The 17,786-nt window shown below is 35.3% G+C and overlaps 2 protein-coding genes across 3 annotated transcripts; one reads left to right on the top strand and one right to left on the bottom strand.

Moving 5' to 3' along the window:
• Positions 1-786: 786 nt before the first annotated feature.
• LOC112278119 (uncharacterized) lies at positions 787-1,701 on the bottom strand. Its single transcript, XM_024511233.3, has 2 exons — positions 1,564-1,701; positions 787-1,375 (listed from the first exon to the last, which is right to left on the bottom strand). The coding sequence occupies exons 1-2, from the start codon at positions 1,637-1,639 to the stop codon at positions 876-878; spliced, it is 576 nt and encodes a 191-aa protein (XP_024367001.1). The 5' UTR covers positions 1,640-1,701; the 3' UTR covers positions 787-875.
• Positions 1,702-11,582: 9,881 nt separating this feature from the next.
• Positions 11,583-14,694, top strand: LOC112278075 (serine carboxypeptidase-like). Of its 2 annotated transcripts, none has more exons than XM_073531639.2 (8): positions 11,583-11,972; positions 12,291-12,582; positions 12,709-12,852; positions 12,961-13,111; positions 13,263-13,351; positions 13,659-13,749; positions 13,917-14,050; positions 14,381-14,694. In XM_073531639.2, exons 1-8 carry the CDS (start codon positions 11,653-11,655, stop codon positions 14,540-14,542), a joined length of 1,383 nt encoding a protein of 460 aa, XP_073387740.1. In that variant the 5' UTR covers positions 11,583-11,652; the 3' UTR covers positions 14,543-14,694. The 2 variants fall into 2 exon arrangements, with proteins under 2 accessions (XP_073387740.1, XP_024366882.1); XM_024511114.3 differs by having other exon boundaries at positions 13,491-13,749.
• The last annotated feature ends 3,092 nt before the right edge of the window (positions 14,695-17,786 follow it).

The following is a 17,786-nucleotide window of genomic DNA, read 5'->3' as shown; positions in this document are numbered from 1 at the left end:
TTAGCAATAAGCTTGGATATCATGAAATTGTCAAAAAAAAAGTATCACCAAGCTTCTGTAATTTGTTGATAATAAGTTGAAGTTGTGCAATAAAATTGGACATTATTTGTCTATTTTTAATTTTAGCATCAAAAAATTAATGCTATGATTTGTATATGTTTGTGCTGGTCTTATGCTCATATTCTTCAAGAAGTTGATTCCAAATTTCTTGTGTGGTAGTACAAGTTAGAAGGACTAAGAATTTTGCTTAGTTGATGAAGTAAGTAATGTATAAGCATTGTAATCTTGATCTTTCTATTTTTTTTCATCAAAATCATACACAACAGTACCATCTATGTGTTGTATACAACCTTTAGCACAAAATAGATTGCAAATCTGCCATTCCCAAATGTGAAATTCTGTTCCATTGAAACGCTGAATACCAATCAAGTGTTTTTCAAGTGACATGCTCAAGAGATTGTGAATATAAATTCTGAAGAGGAAAACGTGAAGAGAAGAAGAAGAGAATGATGGAAAAGAAAATCAAAAATATCAAGAAAGTGTCAATTGTGACCTATAATTGTGAACTTATGTTGCAGAATCTAAATTGTATGTATTTTCTCTGTGAACACTACAATACGAAAAGATATCAAAAGAACTTATCAATCTTGCCCAGCTTCTAAGCAACAGGCCCATAACCTTTTGTCTCACAACACTCTATACCGTTTATAACAACAACTCACACTCTCTATTTCAAATAAACATTACAAAATGCACAGAGCAACACACACACCAAGACTTCCTGTCTCTTTCACTATTATATTCGAGAGAGAAGTTATTCATTCTCACGAGTAACTCACTAGTTTCAAAAGAGACCACACACGTATGACACTACTTTACAAAATGTCGTTACCACTGGCTATGACTAGTTCCTTTTTTTTGAGACTGTGTATCAGCAGGTAGAGCGTACGGGGGGCGGAGGTGTTCGAGGCCATCTCCGCGTTGATGACATCCGCGTTCTTCGCGTCCATTTTTCTGCAGGTCGCCACCAGAGGGCCGTTATCATTCCTCCTAATCCTCCATGTTGTCGATTCATTCGACGTCCTTTGAATGGTCAGAATCAAGTTTCGGTCGTTGTCCATAATTTTGAACTTCTGGGCATCTTGCGACGAGGGTGGACACATCGTGTAACGAGTCCTGGTATTGTCTAATTCCGTGATGGACCAGTTGCTATTCCTACATAGGCAACTACACAGGCACCAACTCTTAGTGACGACATATTTCACCTCGTACTCGTCCCTGTGTGCTACCCGGCTCGTTCGTGGGTCTATGGTCACAGGGAAGTCCTGCATTACCACCTCGCCCACATGCCCACCGAAGCCATTCCTAAGTCCCCCTGCAAACGAATTCAACCATGCTCCACACATTTCAGCTTCAACAGGAAGAAAAGAAAAAAAAAACAAAACAAAACAAAAAACAAAAAACAAAACAAAACAAAAACTTGCATTGATCAACGTACAAGACCAAACCAGGAGCCGAAGGCTTTGGACTGTGCATCAGAATCCAGAGAGCAAGCAGCGTAACCTGTGTTGTCAGCCGTGTCTTCAATACCAAATTGCTGCTCAGGTGCAGAGGAACATGTGTTTAAACGAACGACCATTTGATCGACCAGCCACTTATTTATGTTGCTCTCCCATGGAGCTATTCTTCAGCTGGAAGTGCCAGATTTAGAATATTGCCAAAGCAGATGGTCAGACGCTTATTTACCGATTTTGCAGACACTCAGTTGCCACTCTTAACTTCAAGTTTCATCGGCCCTTCGTTCATCCGCCATCATCCGCCATCATCCATCTAAGTAAGTCTGTTAAATGGAAAGATGATTGCATTGAAGTTTATACGCAAAAGAATGCAGAAAACACTACACTGCTTCCTCTATGTAAAAATGCCAACATATAAGATTTTATAGAGTCCAATATTTCAATTTGCATGTTATATTATTTCTTAATTGTTATAAATATTTTCAAATTTACAAAACCAGTGTTTATGTTTGTTGATTCTACTTTGAACAAGCTAATGACTTTGATTTTGGAGCATTAATATAGTTTCACATTTTTATAGAACATTATAATATTTTTCTTTTCAACAAAGAGTTATATGTAATGCCTCTATGTTTTGTAATCAGAGAAAAATGTTGGCCAGGCGCAGGGCAAGTTCGGCACCGCTTGCAGACGAATGAATGTCGTCGTCCATCCACAAGGAACGACGGGCAGGGGCAGGAGGCAATCCGAGTAAAATACAGTTTTGTTTTATTTGAATCTTTGTTTGTTACTGCTTCGACTGTTATTCGGTAAGTACCGACACTGTTGCAACAGAGGCTCCACTGTCCGCAGAATCTAATGACGGCGGCTCATGGGTTTCCTTTTTAAGACTCATGCAGATGGAGTTCGCTTGTCCCATTTCTTTACTACAGACGCACATTACCGACTTTCGAAATCTTGAGGGAACTCTAAAAATCCTATCAAGCTTTACATCTTTTACAGTTTATTAATAGAGGTTTCGTTGTGGTTCGTGAGGGCTTTAAGGATTTTTACGATCCAAAGTTTGACATGGTGCAGGATTTAAGATTTGATAGGGTTAGGATCTAGGGTTCAGAATTTGAAAATAGTAGTGTATATTTTTTTAAATGGATAGGGTATAGGATTTAGAGTTGCTTGGATGTAGGGTTGCTAAGATAAAGTCGGAATACCTTGAACCATAACTTAAGGTTTTTCACCTATCTCAAGGTGGTTTTGTTGGAAAATAATAATAATAAATAAATAAATAAATAAAGTGAATAATTATGGTTTTGATGAGCTCCAAAAGAAGAAAAAAAAATGCCACAATGGTTTAACTGATAATAATTAACAAAGATGTTTTTGCATTTGACCCTTGAATCAAGGCGTAGCTTTGAGCAAAACCGTCTATAAAGATGGATTAAACCACAACCTCCATCACACTAATCCATTGCTTTCATCCTTGTAAAGTTTGCGGACTTGGAATCCACTGCTTTCATCATTGGTGGACTTGGAATCAATTTAAAATCTTTCTTAGTTCTCCAAAGAAGTTTTGGATTTGTGCAATGATGGTTTGTGACAAGGACTATAAGTTTGTTCAAGGGAGTGACATGATTTAAGGTATTCCAATGTTAGTTGAGGTTGTTGAAAAAATATGTTTTTAAATATCTTATTTATTTGATTACACAATGGTTTTATGACATTGAAATATTTCTTTTATAGCTAGATAACTAATGAACTTTTAAACTAAAATCTATATAATACAACAAAAATAATGAAACTTCTTATATTGCCAATAACCGATTGATTTTGTCTAAATAATATGAAGTTGTGATATTTAAAAAAATTAGTAAAAAAATTCTACAACTTACAATATATTCACTTATATATATATATATATATATATATATGCTTTCACTTTCATATATCATTTTTTTTAAATTACATATACTAATATGTATATGTATATTTTTTTATATATAAATAAATAAAAAATGCTAAAGTGACTCACATATCTACTAAATCAATCCATCCTATTATAACCACCATTAGAAAAATAGATCATCTCCAAAAACCATTATTAAAATTATGGTTCTCATTTTAACTTCTCTTATTTCCAGCCCTAGCATCTTTTGTTTCTATCTTCTATTCTAACTTCTCTTGTTTTAAGTTCCCACTTTATATGTTTTCAACCTTCATTTCAATCCCTTTTGTTCCTAACCATTGTTTCTAGCCTTCACCTCAACCCCTCATACTCCATGTTTTTAGTCTGGGATCAAAAAAATAATATCTAATTGTTTATATCTAATAACTCGTCACTAAGTAAGTGCTATATGTTTACACTCTAAGAAAGAAGTTGGGTGCTCAAAATCTTGGCATTAGCTATTTGTGCATCAAAAAATAGCACATATGATGATTATGCTTGTAAGACTATTTTGAAGAAAAAGCTTAAGTTAAAAGTCAATGATAAAAATGTTTGTAAAGAATTCCAAATCATACATCATTTATATGGTATATGGAACCTGTGACCTCATTTAATAAATAATATTGATTTTATCCTATAAACATATTTTAGTGATAATTTGAATTATAATTGATAATAAATGATCTTTTTGATATTGAACTCATCTCAACATTGTAGCAATTAAAGGTACATTTGAAGATAAAGCATTAGAAATTTGCCATATTTTGGATATCACACATTGCAATTTAAAGCCTAAAAATTATCTTTTGCTGAACAAGCAAGTCACCTTTAAAGGCAATAGACTTCTACTTGTTGACATTCTTTAAACCTAGTGAAGTGTGCAAAGATGTGGTAGGAAGTGCATTCTATGTTATACCAGAGATTTTGAAAAGAGGATATGGTCCCAATTCAATATCTAAAGTATAAGCGTAATCTTGTACAATTTTGCTTTCAAAAGTGTTGCCATTCTATGAAAACATAGAGGTTTATAATTAAATGTGAAGATAACATTGTAGCCAATGTTATACTTTGCAATTTGAAATGAGGCAAACATTATAAGTTGCAAGATATTGTACAACTTGTCAATGTAGTATGGACTATATTTTTTTCAATCCAAAGTTTGGTCTTGTATTCTACGTTTAATCCAAAGTTTAAGTTGTTCTAGTCTTCAAATGTAAAAAATAATATTTTTTATACTTGTTATTTAGAATAGAGACTAGGATTGGGATGAGGGCAAGGACTAGGAAAGAGTGCTAGGAATGGAGGGATCAAGGCTGAGAATAGGAGGAATGGGAGGAGATTGAGGAGGGAGTAGGTATCATCGGAATGAAGACTAGGAACAAAGTAATGGGGCTAGGAACATATAGGTTGAGATAAAGATTAGGATTAAAGAAAGTGAGATTGGAAACAAGTGCATTTGAATAAAGACTATGATTTTAATGATAGTTTTTAAAGATGATCCATGTTCTTAATGATGGTTACAATAAGGTGGATAAATTTACTAACAAGATGGGATTATTTTAATATATACATACATACATATATATATATATATATATATACATTTATTATTTTTAATATTTTGAATCTATTCTATTTTTTTAATAAAATGCAAGATTTATAAGAAATTATAAGTTTTAGATTATTATTAATAAAAAAATAGATTCACAAAAATAATTTTTAAAATATTATTTTATACACATATAAATAAAATTAAACCAATATTTTAATAGAAATCTCTAAAATTTAATAGTTTTTATCATAAGAATAAATAGAAATTATATTTTTTTATTTTTATTTTAAAAGTAATGCACATAGTGTGGATATATATATATATATATATATATACATACATACATACATATGTATATATGGCTTTGTTTTTTAAGATTAGTTCATTTTAAAGTTGATGAAAAAATTGTAATAAATAAAATTTTGGATGATTCTTACATATGTTGAATAAATCTTATACCAAATTGAGATATTGATTCAAAAAAATTAAAAAGTACTTGAAAAAATCTTATTATTTTAAATACCATATGTTTTCTATTATGTTAATATACATAAACATAAAATTATATGACAATTTTATAACAAATTAACTAAAAATTGTTAAATAATAAGATTTTTATAGAAGTCTTTTAAAATAATCAAATTGAATAGTAATTAGAAAAGCAAGATATTTTTAGAAGACGAAAATTTTTTATTTTTCAAGAGTAATTTAAACTTTTTTATTTGTATATAAAATTATTAATTTAAAGTTAGAAAAATATTACATTATTTTTAAATTTAAAAATATATATGTTGTTTTTTTTCAAAAAAATAAAAAATAAAAATAAAACTATGGATAGAAAAGTATAAGAATAGATTAAGATATGTTTTAAACATTAAAAAAAATAATGTAGTCCTATAACATATTAATTAGAAATTTAAAAATAATAAAATATTATTAATTTTTTAAAGATAATTATATGATTTCGTTTGTAAAATAATGTAAAGAAACAATCAAATATTGTTTTAAAATAACAATTTTTAACTTATTGGTTTTGGTGGTGCAATTTTTTTTAATTATCTAACTGTAAAAAAATAAAAGATAAAAGTAATTATAACTTCAATTATGAGATATTAAAATATTAATTTTAAAATAAATTATTAATTATTAATTATTTAATTAATCATAATATGGTGATTTTGTAAAACAAACTACAAACATAATATCAATATTCAAAAAAAGAAAGCTGTGTGGTTTTTCAAGTCATTATTGATAATCACATTAAACTGCCATTTGCAATTTTAACCAATGGTGGTAACATGTTATGCATAGAATTAATTAAAATTTTAACAATCCATGATTGTATTAAATATTTTAATAATCAACACGACTTTGTAAAGAAATTTGTAGGTAGAATCATACAATTAAAATATTGTCCACACAAGCAAATGGCATTAGATCTGTCTACTTATAAATTCAAATAAAAATCAGATGAAATGTTTAAATCTTAAAGCAACATAATGGTACTTATGAAAGAAGAATAGTATCAATAGCAACATAATAAAAATGTCAGATATAGAATATGTTCCACAAATATCTCAATAAAAAATATTAAAAAATAATTCCATAACAATGCGCAAGCTACAAGATATTAACATCCACCTAAAAAGTTTGTTTCCTAGCAGTTTTGATTATGTGATAGACAAGCATTAAACAAGCATTCTACTTGTGTTTTTATTTTTTTATTTTTTTTGAAGCATGAGTGGGTGCATAGTAATTGAATTTGATAATTTGTATGCGGGGCTATCCAATGAGGGTGCTCCCACGGACACAGACACTGTTACCGCTACCGACACTGACAAAGTGGACTGATCTGTGTCCAGGCAGGGATTCAACTTCTTCTTCTTCGACGACGACGACGAAGTATGCGAGGGGGATCGAGGAACTTCACGGACTGAAGAGCCTCACAATCTCATGACGCAGCCACAAATGCAATGCACAGATCAGACCACAGGCGTTCCGAATCCAATCCCTGATGTCAACAAAGGATTTCGACGTTGTAACAACAAGAAATTTTGAACCAGTGGCTCAATGCCGGAAACTGGTGAAGCATCCGTGCCTGCGTCTATGCAGAGATCGCATCACAGCCATGGGAAGAAGGGGGACAAAAAAATTGTATATGAAAAATGAAAAAACAAAAAAAACAAACAAACAAACACAAAACAAAACAAATCAAATCTAACCCCCTTGGAATTAGCGTTTAAGATAAGGGTCTGGTTCAGAAACCCGAAATAGATGAAGATGATGGGTGCTCTCAGTCACGGCTGACAGTGAGCCACTGCACATGAATGCACCTATCTCCAACGTTGACGAAAGACTCGACAACCGAAAACATCATTCGAGCGTGCAAGTTTGCCACAGTTCCAAAACGAAGGACAAAAGCCTTCTTCCCAGAACCCAGTCCGAACAAATCCGTGAAGGTATAAAACTAGTGTGAAGCGAATACTTTCATTCGTCACGATAAAAACCGAATCAGTGTACACTCTCTCGCTCAATTGCCCACACAATTCATTACAACAATTAGGGTTACTAATTCCTGCGTGGGGGTTCCTAAATCACAATCACTCCAGACTTTACATTCAGGTGTGCTGCGCAAGTATTTCACCCTGCGGAAGCCACGGAAGATCTACAGAGAAAAGAGATTCTTTACAAGTATGATGTTCGTTTTTATTAAGACGAGTTGTCAGAACTTTACAATTAGCCATTTTTCTTTTGATGAAAGCGACGATTAAAACGGAGACAGAAGGAGTTCTTCTGCATGGCACTTGTTCCATCAAGAGCTTCTGTTCATTTTGGTATCAAATTTTGCGTCAGCTACCCGGTAGAGAAAAGTTTGGAGTGAATAAAAGGTTCCGGATTCTGTGCAATTGGGAGAGGAGATCTTTGAGGCAAGACTCGAGCAACATCATACATCTGGTTAAGGGCAGACTGCCCAGCTCTTGCGACTCCGCATGCAGACACTCTTAGCCCAATTTCCCTCAATATTAGCATCTGCCATGTCGTGATGCCCACTTCACTCAAGGTCTGCGCGGACGGTTGCGTTTTGTCCGCAGAGAGTGGATGCTTTTCCTTTCAATAGGTCTCAAATTGATACAACGATAACAAACGCAGACTATCTAGATGGGCTTTTCGGAATTTCAACAACTGCCAAAACGAGGCAATTCACGTCAAGTTTTGGTTTCGCACGAGCTGTCAATGCCGCAGGAGAAGAAATGTGATAGACTGTGTGTCCATTTCAATCACCAGAACGAGAACGATGTGGGGATGATGGTAAAGGAGGCAGTTTTAGGGTTTCTTTTTTTCAGTGGTGAGTCGGCGACAGCAGGCTCCGGATCTTGTTTGGTTTCATCACCTTAGAACGCCCCAAAAGCTCATAAAAGATTGTCTTCATCTTGCGCTAGATGGGTCATTGTTGAATGTAAATATATGCGCTCATAGTCATAGCCCAGGTGAGAGATTGGACCCTCTTAATCAATCAGGAGTGGTCACTCTCCCATCAGAGAGCAATCCACCTGCTAATTTTCCTTTCATGAGCTTCCATTTCTTCACGTTGCCGGTCGCGAGGAGGAGAAGCACTTCTTCTGGCAACTGTTGTAATTGCTTGTAATTTCTTGTAAAATCAAAGTTCTATCTTCTATTTATTTTTGTACAAAACTGTGTATTCGTTTTTTAAATATATAAAAATATAAACTAATATGTATCCTACTGAAAAAAAAGATGTTAGTTCCTTCTGTGTAAACAATTAACTTTTTTTTTGTCTTTGTAAAGAATTGAAGTATTAAATCTGTCAAAAATAGAATTTTGAATACATAGGATAATTTAGAGAAAGTTATTGGATCCTGTGCTAAATTCAAATTCAAATTGACCATGATGTTACTCAAAAGTTCTATCCACCCTACAAGCAATAGCCACTGAAAATACATGTTCTTCAACATACAGTTAATCTACTAACTAAAGAAGCAAAGATTTTACAATAGTGAAAAAACAGATGAATTATTTATGCAGAAAACTAAAAAATCCTAAACTCTAAAGTAAAAAATTGAATGCACATCCTAAATATATATAAATTAAAGACAATAGATTAAAAAAAAACTTTGTTGTACAAGAAAGGTCACTTAGACACGATTATTTTCACTCATCAGCAAGGGCAAAGAGAGTTGTGCAAAAGAGCAATAGTTGTTATTATTTTATTACTTCGGTGTGAATCATTTGGAGATGTATTGAAATTGTGATGGTGCAGTATTAGGCGTCTGAATGCAATGTATGGAACTTGCAAGCTCGATAATACAAGTTATGTTGCTGATATGATAGAATCTATTTTTGTGAAGCCTGACATTCATTCATTCTTTTTTTCTTTTTTGCCACATTTCTATTCAAGAACTAATTTTCAGCCATTCACCATTTGTCTGCAAAGTATATAGACATCCTCTCTCGATTAATCACCACTAATTATAAACCAGAAGAATTAGATATCCACCATTATGCAAGTTTTTACATTGTAACAACAAGATGTGACATTCATTTATTGATTGGGGAAAAGAATTGGGTATTTTATATTGTAAAGTTGTAAGATGACTCACCTTTTTTTACTTGGTTTTGGATGTACGATATTAAAAGTAGCTGGCAGTAAAGATGTCTTCAATCATGAAACCTTCACTGGGAGTAGAATACGAAGACCAGTTGAGAACTAGAATTTATTTTACCAGAGTGGATACTGAAGGGAAAAGTGCTTTAAGAGTGTTCGGCAGATATAAAGAAAACTACGGAAAGCAGCACAGGCAGCAATGTGAAGTGCTGAAATATGGTGTGAAAACTGTTTGGCAAAGAGCGCTGGGGGAAAACATAAAGGTTTTAGAATGATATTATGAATGAAAAAATTGAATTTTGAAAGGAACATGAGTGTTTTAATAGACTTCAAAGCACACTAGAAGTTAAACGCACATTGGATGAAACCCTACCTGTTAATCGGAGGTTCACGTCGATCGGTCCAAGATTTAAATTTTCTGTGTACGAATGGTGCCATATCGTATATCTTTCATCAGAGTGGCGCAGCGGAAGCGTGGTGGGCCCATAACCCACAGGTCCGAAGATCGGAACCTCGCTCTGATAGCGCAGAGTACGGGCTATCGCTTCACTCCTACCTTTATGTTTTCCCCCAGCGCTCTTTGCCAAACAGTTTTCACACCATATTTCAGCACTTCACATTGCTGCCTGTGCTGCTTTCCGTAGTTTTCTTTATATCTGCCGAACACTCTTAAAGCACTTTTCCCTTCAGTATCCACTCTGGTAAAATAAATTCTAGTTCTCAACTGGTCTTCGTATTCTACTCCCAGTGAAGGTTTCATGATTGAAGACATCTTTACTGCCAGCTACTTTTAATATCGTACATCCAAAACCAAGTAAAAAAAGGTGAGTCATCTTACAACTTTACAATATAAAATACCCAATTCTTTTCCCCAATCAATAAATGAATGTCACATCTTGTTGTTACAATGTAAAAACTTGCATAATGGTGGATATCTAATTCTTCTGGTTTATAATTAGTGGTGATTAATCGAGAGAGGATGTCTATATACTTTGCAGACAAATGGTGAATGGCTGAAAATTAGTTCTTGAATAGAAATGTGGCAAAAAAGAAAAAAAGAATGAATGAATGTCAGGCTTCACAAAAATAGATTCTATCATATCAGCAACATAACTTGTATTATCGAGCTTGCAAGTTCCATACATTGCATTCAGACGCCTAATACTGCACCATCACAATTTCAATACATCTCCAAATGATTCACACCGAAGTAATAAAATAATAACAACTATTGCTCTTTTGCACAACTCTCTTTGCCCTTGCCTCTCTTTCCATTTACATACAACTTTAAAAAATAGAGAGAGCAAGGTTTTGAGTATGTTCATTTATAAAATCGGTGCCTACTCTTAAATTTTTAAATATGTTCATCGGAGAAGACGAATACTCATATTTGTTTGTCTTACAAGGTGCTGTGTTCTAGACTCAGAGTCACTAATTTCTTGTTGTTTCTTTCTAGATTTTAAAATTTGATTGCAATTATTTTTCGTGTTCTAAAATATAATCTGTTCCTTAAACTCGAGGTACTCACTGTACAGTTTAAGAAATAAAAAATTTATAATTAAATTGTTGAAGACATAGGTCATCCATCTCAATGCTTCAAATGCCACAACGGATCCAAGCAGAGTCACACAATTGAAGGTCATAGAAACAACCCAATGATCTATTTCATCACAACTAAGTACGTTGTATTCATCCACCCATCATCCTTGGTTGTCTCCATCATGTATTGATGAATAAAGGTCGGAGTTTTACAGGAGATACCTTGGACGAAGAGACTTATGGATGAAACAGTGACCTTTTTGTCTGCATACCCTCGTCCCCCCGTCCATCGATCCATGTGTTGCATCGTGTCTGTGGAGCATGCCGCTCAGCTCGGATGATGTTGCGACCTTACAGTCGCGCACGTTATGAAGCTCTCTGCTGCCCTTCGAACCACCAACTTGGTCCAGAGTCAGTGCTTATTCAGTCGGTGTAAAGGCGTAATTGTGATTCCAACCCCAGTTTCGATCGCTCGGGTTCGATGAGTTTCAGTGTAGGCAGTGGTAGAGTTTTGAGCTACGTTCTCGTTGTGGCGGTGATTTGTGGTGTTTCTACCGGCCGCATTCACCCCGAATTCGCGACGAGCTCGGTTGACCCGCAAGGTCAAGCTCAGCGTCTCATCAAGGCATTGAACTTGTTCCCGGATGTTTTGAGTGTATCCGATGGGGAGGAGGTATTTGATGGTGCTAAGCTGCAGGAGAGGAGACTTAATTTGGACGTTGGAGGGGATGCTGGGGTTAGCACCGAGGAGCTTGGACAGTATGCTGGGTACTTCAAGCTCGCGAGGACTCACGCTGCCAAGTAAGTTTACTAATTTGGGTTTCTGAGTTTTAATTAATTATTATTAATATTATTTTCGTTGGTTTGGAGTAAGCATTTGTTGCCCTGTTGTACTTTGAGCTCTACGTGGATACGGGAGACACACGATTATGTTTCCGAAATTTCCAATTCATATGTAGTTGAGCTTGCTTGACAATGCGATATGAAATGGAGCTTATTTCCGCATAACATGTGTTGGTCTTTTAAGCACCGATTGTCGAATTTTGACGATGTATAGAGTAATGGGTTGAGATTAACAGGATGCACACGATGATGTGGGGGGTTTGGGATAACCCACAGAATGTTTTACTTCTTCTTCGAGTCACGAGGGAACAAGACAGATGACCCTGTTGTGCTGTGGATGACTGGCGGTCCCGGCTGTGCAAGCGAACTTGCATTATTTTACGAGAATGGTCCGTTCAAGATCACGGATAATCTCATCCTTGTCTGGAATGACTTCGGATGGGACAAAGTGTCGAGTATTATCTTCGTGGATCAACCTGTGGGGACGGGCTTTAGTTATAGCACTGATATACGTGACATTCGCCACGACGAAGAAGGAGTTAGTGAAGATATGTATGACTTTTTTCAGGTATGGGACATCCCTCTTCAATCCTCTGGGCTACCTGTTACTTGAACATGATTCTATTTGGAAGTTTCTGACGAGATTATGCTTTAGGTTTGAATACAATTTCGATTTGTTTGTACTCGGTGACAGGCATTTTACGAAGCACACCCTGAGTTTGTAAAGAACAAGTTATTTGTCACTGGGGAGTCTTACGCGGGCCACTACGTGCCTGCCGTTGCTGGACGCCTCCACAGGGCGTTGAAGCACAAGGAGGGTGTTCCCATCGACTTGAAGGTGCCAATGCTTTCAACTTCTCTCAGTCAGCATTTAAATTCTGTTATATATATATTTTTTGTGGAGGCGTAGCATTCGTCATATTGTTTCATATTGTTTGTTGTGCAGGGTTTTGCAATTGGAAATGGCTTAACCCAACCTGACATTCAATATGAAGCGTATGGTGACTATGCCCTTGAGATGAACCTTATTACTGAAGAGGAACACCAGAAGTTGGGCAAACTGTATCTAGCTTGTGCTGCAGCCCTCAAATTCTGTGGTATGACTTAATTAGAAAAGGTGGCCACACTTGCTTAATGTTTCTTAGTTCAGTTTCTCATTTGAGAGCTTTAACTGAACTTGGGATTTACACTCTGTTCTATGTATTTCTATTTTTTATTATTATTGATATCATTTTTTTCTGTGTGTAGGTCCAAAGGGAACAATTGGTTGTGTTGCTGCTTCCTTTGTCTGCCAGAGCATCTTTACCTCTATCCTGGGTATTGCTGGAAACATCAACGTAAGTTTTATCAGTTTTGAGCAGCAGTATTATAGACACAGTCAACAAAGGTCTCTTCTGCACGTTCCTCATGCTGTGTTGATAGTACAATAAACGCGTTGGAGGGTAATTGTCTCAAGTGTAAGTGTATTTTCTGCAGTACTATGATGTGAGAAAGGAGTGCCAAAGCTCTCTTTGTTACGACTTTTCCAATTTGGATAAATTCTTAAACAATGCAACAACTAAAGAAGCTCTGGGTGTTGGAAACCGCAAGTTTGTTGCATGTAGCCCGTTGGTTTATTTCGCCATGATTGTGGATGTGATGAAGAACCTCGAGAAGGGAATTCCAGGGCTCTTGGAGGATGGAATTGAACTTCTTGTCTATGCTGGAGAGTATGACCTGATCTGCAACTGGTTGGGTTAGTGTCATGAACCAACGACGCCAAAGCATTGAAATCTTTTCCTTCTTGTGGCCAATTTTGAATGCCAGTCCCCTCAGGAATTGTCATGATTTTGATTCTGTCTTTCATGAAGACCACGCGAATTCACTGATTTTGAGCATGTTCACTGTGTTTGCTCGTTGCAGGAAATTCTAGGTGGGTAACAGCAATGGATTGGTCAGGTCAGGTAGAGTATGCCAAGGCTGGCTGGAAGAGCTTTGAAGTTGATGGTGAAGAAGCTGGACTTACAACAGGCTATGGACCTCTGCAATTCCTCAAGGTACTCCTACCATTTTCTCTGACTCACAATATAGGGTTTAAGGCCGCGATCTTTCATTTGTTGAAAAGCTTTCGAATTTATTCTGGAGAACCATCTATGAATCGCATTATTGATTTCCCGGAGCATGGTGACGATTTTTTAGTGGTCTGATTTCCAAGGCTGAAAGCTATCCAGCCTCACTGTGAAACCCCCTTATCTGTCTCTGATTGTCTTTGAGAATGAACATTTGAGTTTCTGCTGAAAGTATGAATAGACACTCGCCTTCTTTCGCTCTTCCAATATTTATTATGAAAAAGTCTCTTTATCTCCTCGAAATGTTTGCATTTTCAGGTACATAATGCTGGTCATATGGTGCCCATGGACCAACCCAAAAATTCGCTCGAAATGCTATACCGTTGGACTAGAGGAATATCCCTTGGTGGCAATTCTTTTGACGCAACCATTGTCAAGGAAATACGTAGAAACGGAAACAAGTACACAAAATCAGCCTGAAGCACCATTCCATCACTACATGTAGACTTAGATAAGATGTAAACCCAGAGTTTATTCATAGTTCATGTATAGTTCAATTTCCTGGATTGTATGTTGAGACCTTCTGAAATGTATTAATTGTGTTCAATGAAACTGTCATAAAGCTTTTGTAACTATTTGCATTGATATTTCCATTTTTGGATTTGTGTACATTGAAGTGGAAACCGATCTTGTTGGCAGATTTCTGCACCTTCCACATTACCTATTGTTCACCTTCCACCCTGAACGCTTTGTTCTTTCAATCCCTATACAGTCTGAGCGTCTTGATCTGTAATATTGGTCACCCAAACTGTCAAACCCTAATTCGAAACTTAGACACTTTTTTCTTGCACTCTATTACAAAATCCTCTTGAACAGAATGGGCAGTTCAGTAAGAAAGGGGGGTGGGGCTCAGACGAGTAGAAAACAGCTCATACACGGTTCTGGAAGTTCGCCTTGAACTGATAAAATATAAAAAATTGACACAGGTTTCAGCACGCTGAGGGTTTAGTCAAGGACCAAACAGATATGCAATTAGTAAGAACTTTACTCCAACAAACCTTCAGTTCAGTGAAGAGTTTTGTGAGCGTCGCCCTTTGATGTTTGTTCGAAATATGCTTGATAAAACATGCTGTAAAATTTTACACTTTAATGGTTCACAGCCGACTTTGACAAGTAAATGGCTTTTTAATGTATACTTTGACAACAAGAGTTTTGAAACATGGCAACTCTGCTACATCACAATGATCCTTGTAAAGATAGAAAGAAAAGTCGAGACTCTTTTAAGATTGCATTCGATTTCCCAAGTTCCCAGGCCTGTAAATTCTTTGGGACATAGACGAGCTATAAACCCTGAAGCCCGAAATGATACAAATAGATGAATAAAATATAAAATGATACAAGTAGATTAATAAATAAAAATAAAAATAAAAATAAAAACTGCAAGCAGAGTCTGCAGAATAGCAATACCCAGGTATTGTAATTGCATAAACCATTCCAGGAAATCATCCGCGATGGTGCCATGTACAAGCAACCAAAACACACATCCAATTTTTAGCACTCAAAATTCGGGCACCATGCTGCTAGGTGAACTTGCAAAAATATGCAAAAGTATCCGTATTCCACAAATGCAAATGCATCACCTAGAGAAACAAACTATAACCTTCTTAGAATTGAGTAAAGGCTCTAAGAGTGCCCAAATTGAATCCTAATTTCATAGAAGAACTCTGCGAGGACCCACAGAGAAAGAATGGCACAACTATGGTACAAATGCTTCCCGTGTGAGGAATCAATTCACACTGGGAAACCAAAAACGATCCCAGGGACCAAAACTACAGAACCTCTAGGATCGATCGTCGGGTGCTTGAATCAAAACGAGACAGAGTCAGGTTAGGACCCAATTCGTCAATCCTTCTTCAAGTCATTCTTCTCCACAATCTCAGGCTCCATCAAGTCGAATTCCTTGATACCCAACGCGATGATCGAGATGACGAAACCGAGCAAAATACTATGCGTGGTAGTCATGAGGGTTTGCTTGTACGCAAGAAGCGTAAAGGAAGCCCCCACCATGCCGATTGCAATAGCGATCTTCTCGCTTCTTCTCACCATTTTCCTTGTTCTCTCCTAGAAAATCCACTAACCACACTGACCTATTCGAAGATTCGAAGCAAGAAAAGGTGAACTAGAACCAACAGTTGAGGATCTTAGGCTTCGGGATAGTTGTCTAGATTGCGGCGAAGCAGATGTTGCGATGCTCGAAAACGCTCGGCGGTCTCGTTGTCAACTCGACAAAAACCTACTGAACTCACGACAAGTTCGAAGCACCGAGAAGTAATCTAGTTCCGATACTGGCAAAACCGGGCTTCTGGGTTGTATCTGGAGGGGAATGAAGATCCTCTACGATGAAGTAGCGGTGCTTGCGATGCTTGGAAACACTGGCGAATAGTCGAAGTTCGGGACGCGATGAGCGGACTCCCTCGAGTCCTGTCACCGCGTCACATGGCCCCCTTTGTTGTCTCTTGACGTCGCGTCTTTGGGATAAGTAGGGCAGCCCTCACCCTCTTGATAAACTAGGGTTTCGCTTCACCGCTCAGCATCCTGGGTTTCCACCAAAACTCAAAATATTTTCAATATTTAATGGTAAATTAGAAAAATGTAATTATGTTATAATAAGTTTCATTCTCAGCTTGTCGGTCTTATCTGTAAAATAATAATTATCAATAAAAAAAAATAAGTTCTTTAGAAAGCACTTGAGATTTTAGTGAGATCAGTAAAAGTGTAGTTGGTGGATTCTACAAAACCAAAATTATGTTGAACGTATTTTTTAAATGCCTTTTAGTTTACCTAGAAATTGATGTTTGGATAGTATAAAAATGGGTGATATTATTTATTTAATGTATATATATATATATAAATAAATAAATTATTGTATATATATTCTTAACAAAGTAGTTTCTAAATTGATTTCTTTGTTCTATTTTATTTTTTTTATTTTTTAAATTTTCTTTAATGTATATATTTAAAAATTATCATCAACTTTGAGATTTTGACTATTGAAGTGTGTTTTTATTACACTTGGTTTTGAAGATATCATGTTATTTAAAAAAAAAAAAAATACATTGTATGTGAAGATATGTAAGGATTGAATTAAATAAATCAATATTTCAATGAAATTTTTTTGATTCAAATATTTCATACTATGTTTATAATTTTTGATTTTGAAATAAAAGATAAAAAGATAAAAAAAAGAATGTCTTTAATTTTTCCAAAGATCCAACATGTTCATTTCAATACTATTCATTAGTCTTCTAGAATATTTAAGAGTTCAAATGAAGGTTTTAAAATAAACCTTAATAAAATCACTCATACTTAGTTATTTTAATCTTTTCTATTATTTCTAAATCAATTTGTTTAATATACATAATCATTATAGTGACATATATTAATAATAACTGGCTAAATCCATATCATTGTCATGGAAAGTCTAACTCCAAAGAAGCATTTTTTTTGTAGACATTTTTGTGAGCCAAAAAATACTTTATATATATATATATATATATATATATATATTTAAAAAGAAATAAAATATACAATAGAATTTTCAAACTACAAAGGAGCTACTCAAGCTTCAAATGTGATTCCCATTGAGAGAATTTGTATGGCATTGAAATTCATTGTTTTAATAAAAGCTAACTTGTATATAATTCTTAGCAATTGCTAATATCTG

The sequence above is a fragment of the Physcomitrium patens genome, chromosome 26 (genome assembly GCF_059467195.1).
Source record: "Physcomitrium patens ecotype Gransden chromosome 26, ASM5946719v1, whole genome shotgun sequence".
NCBI classification, from domain to species: domain Eukaryota; kingdom Viridiplantae; phylum Streptophyta; class Bryopsida; order Funariales; family Funariaceae; genus Physcomitrium; species Physcomitrium patens.
This window is presented reverse-complemented; position numbering and strand designations above follow the sequence as displayed.

Bases quoted from the DNA above. Each gene is read 5' to 3' on its own strand.
- LOC112278119 (XM_024511233.3), bottom strand. From the start codon at position 1,639: ATGGTCGTTCGTTTAAACACATGTTCCTCTGCACCTGAGCAGCAATTT. The intron at 1,376-1,563 runs GTTACGCTGCTT...ATTCGTTTGCAG, and splicing joins AGACACGGCTGACAACACAG to GGGGACTTAGGAATGGCTTC.
- LOC112278075 (XM_024511114.3), top strand. From the start codon at position 11,653: ATGAGTTTCAGTGTAGGCAGTGGTAGAGTTTTGAGCTACGTTCTCGTT. The intron at 13,750-13,916 runs GTTAGTGTCATG...TGCTCGTTGCAG, and splicing joins CCTGATCTGCAACTGGTTGG to GAAATTCTAGGTGGGTAACA. The intron at 14,051-14,380 runs GTACTCCTACCA...TTGCATTTTCAG, and splicing joins GACCTCTGCAATTCCTCAAG to GTACATAATGCTGGTCATAT.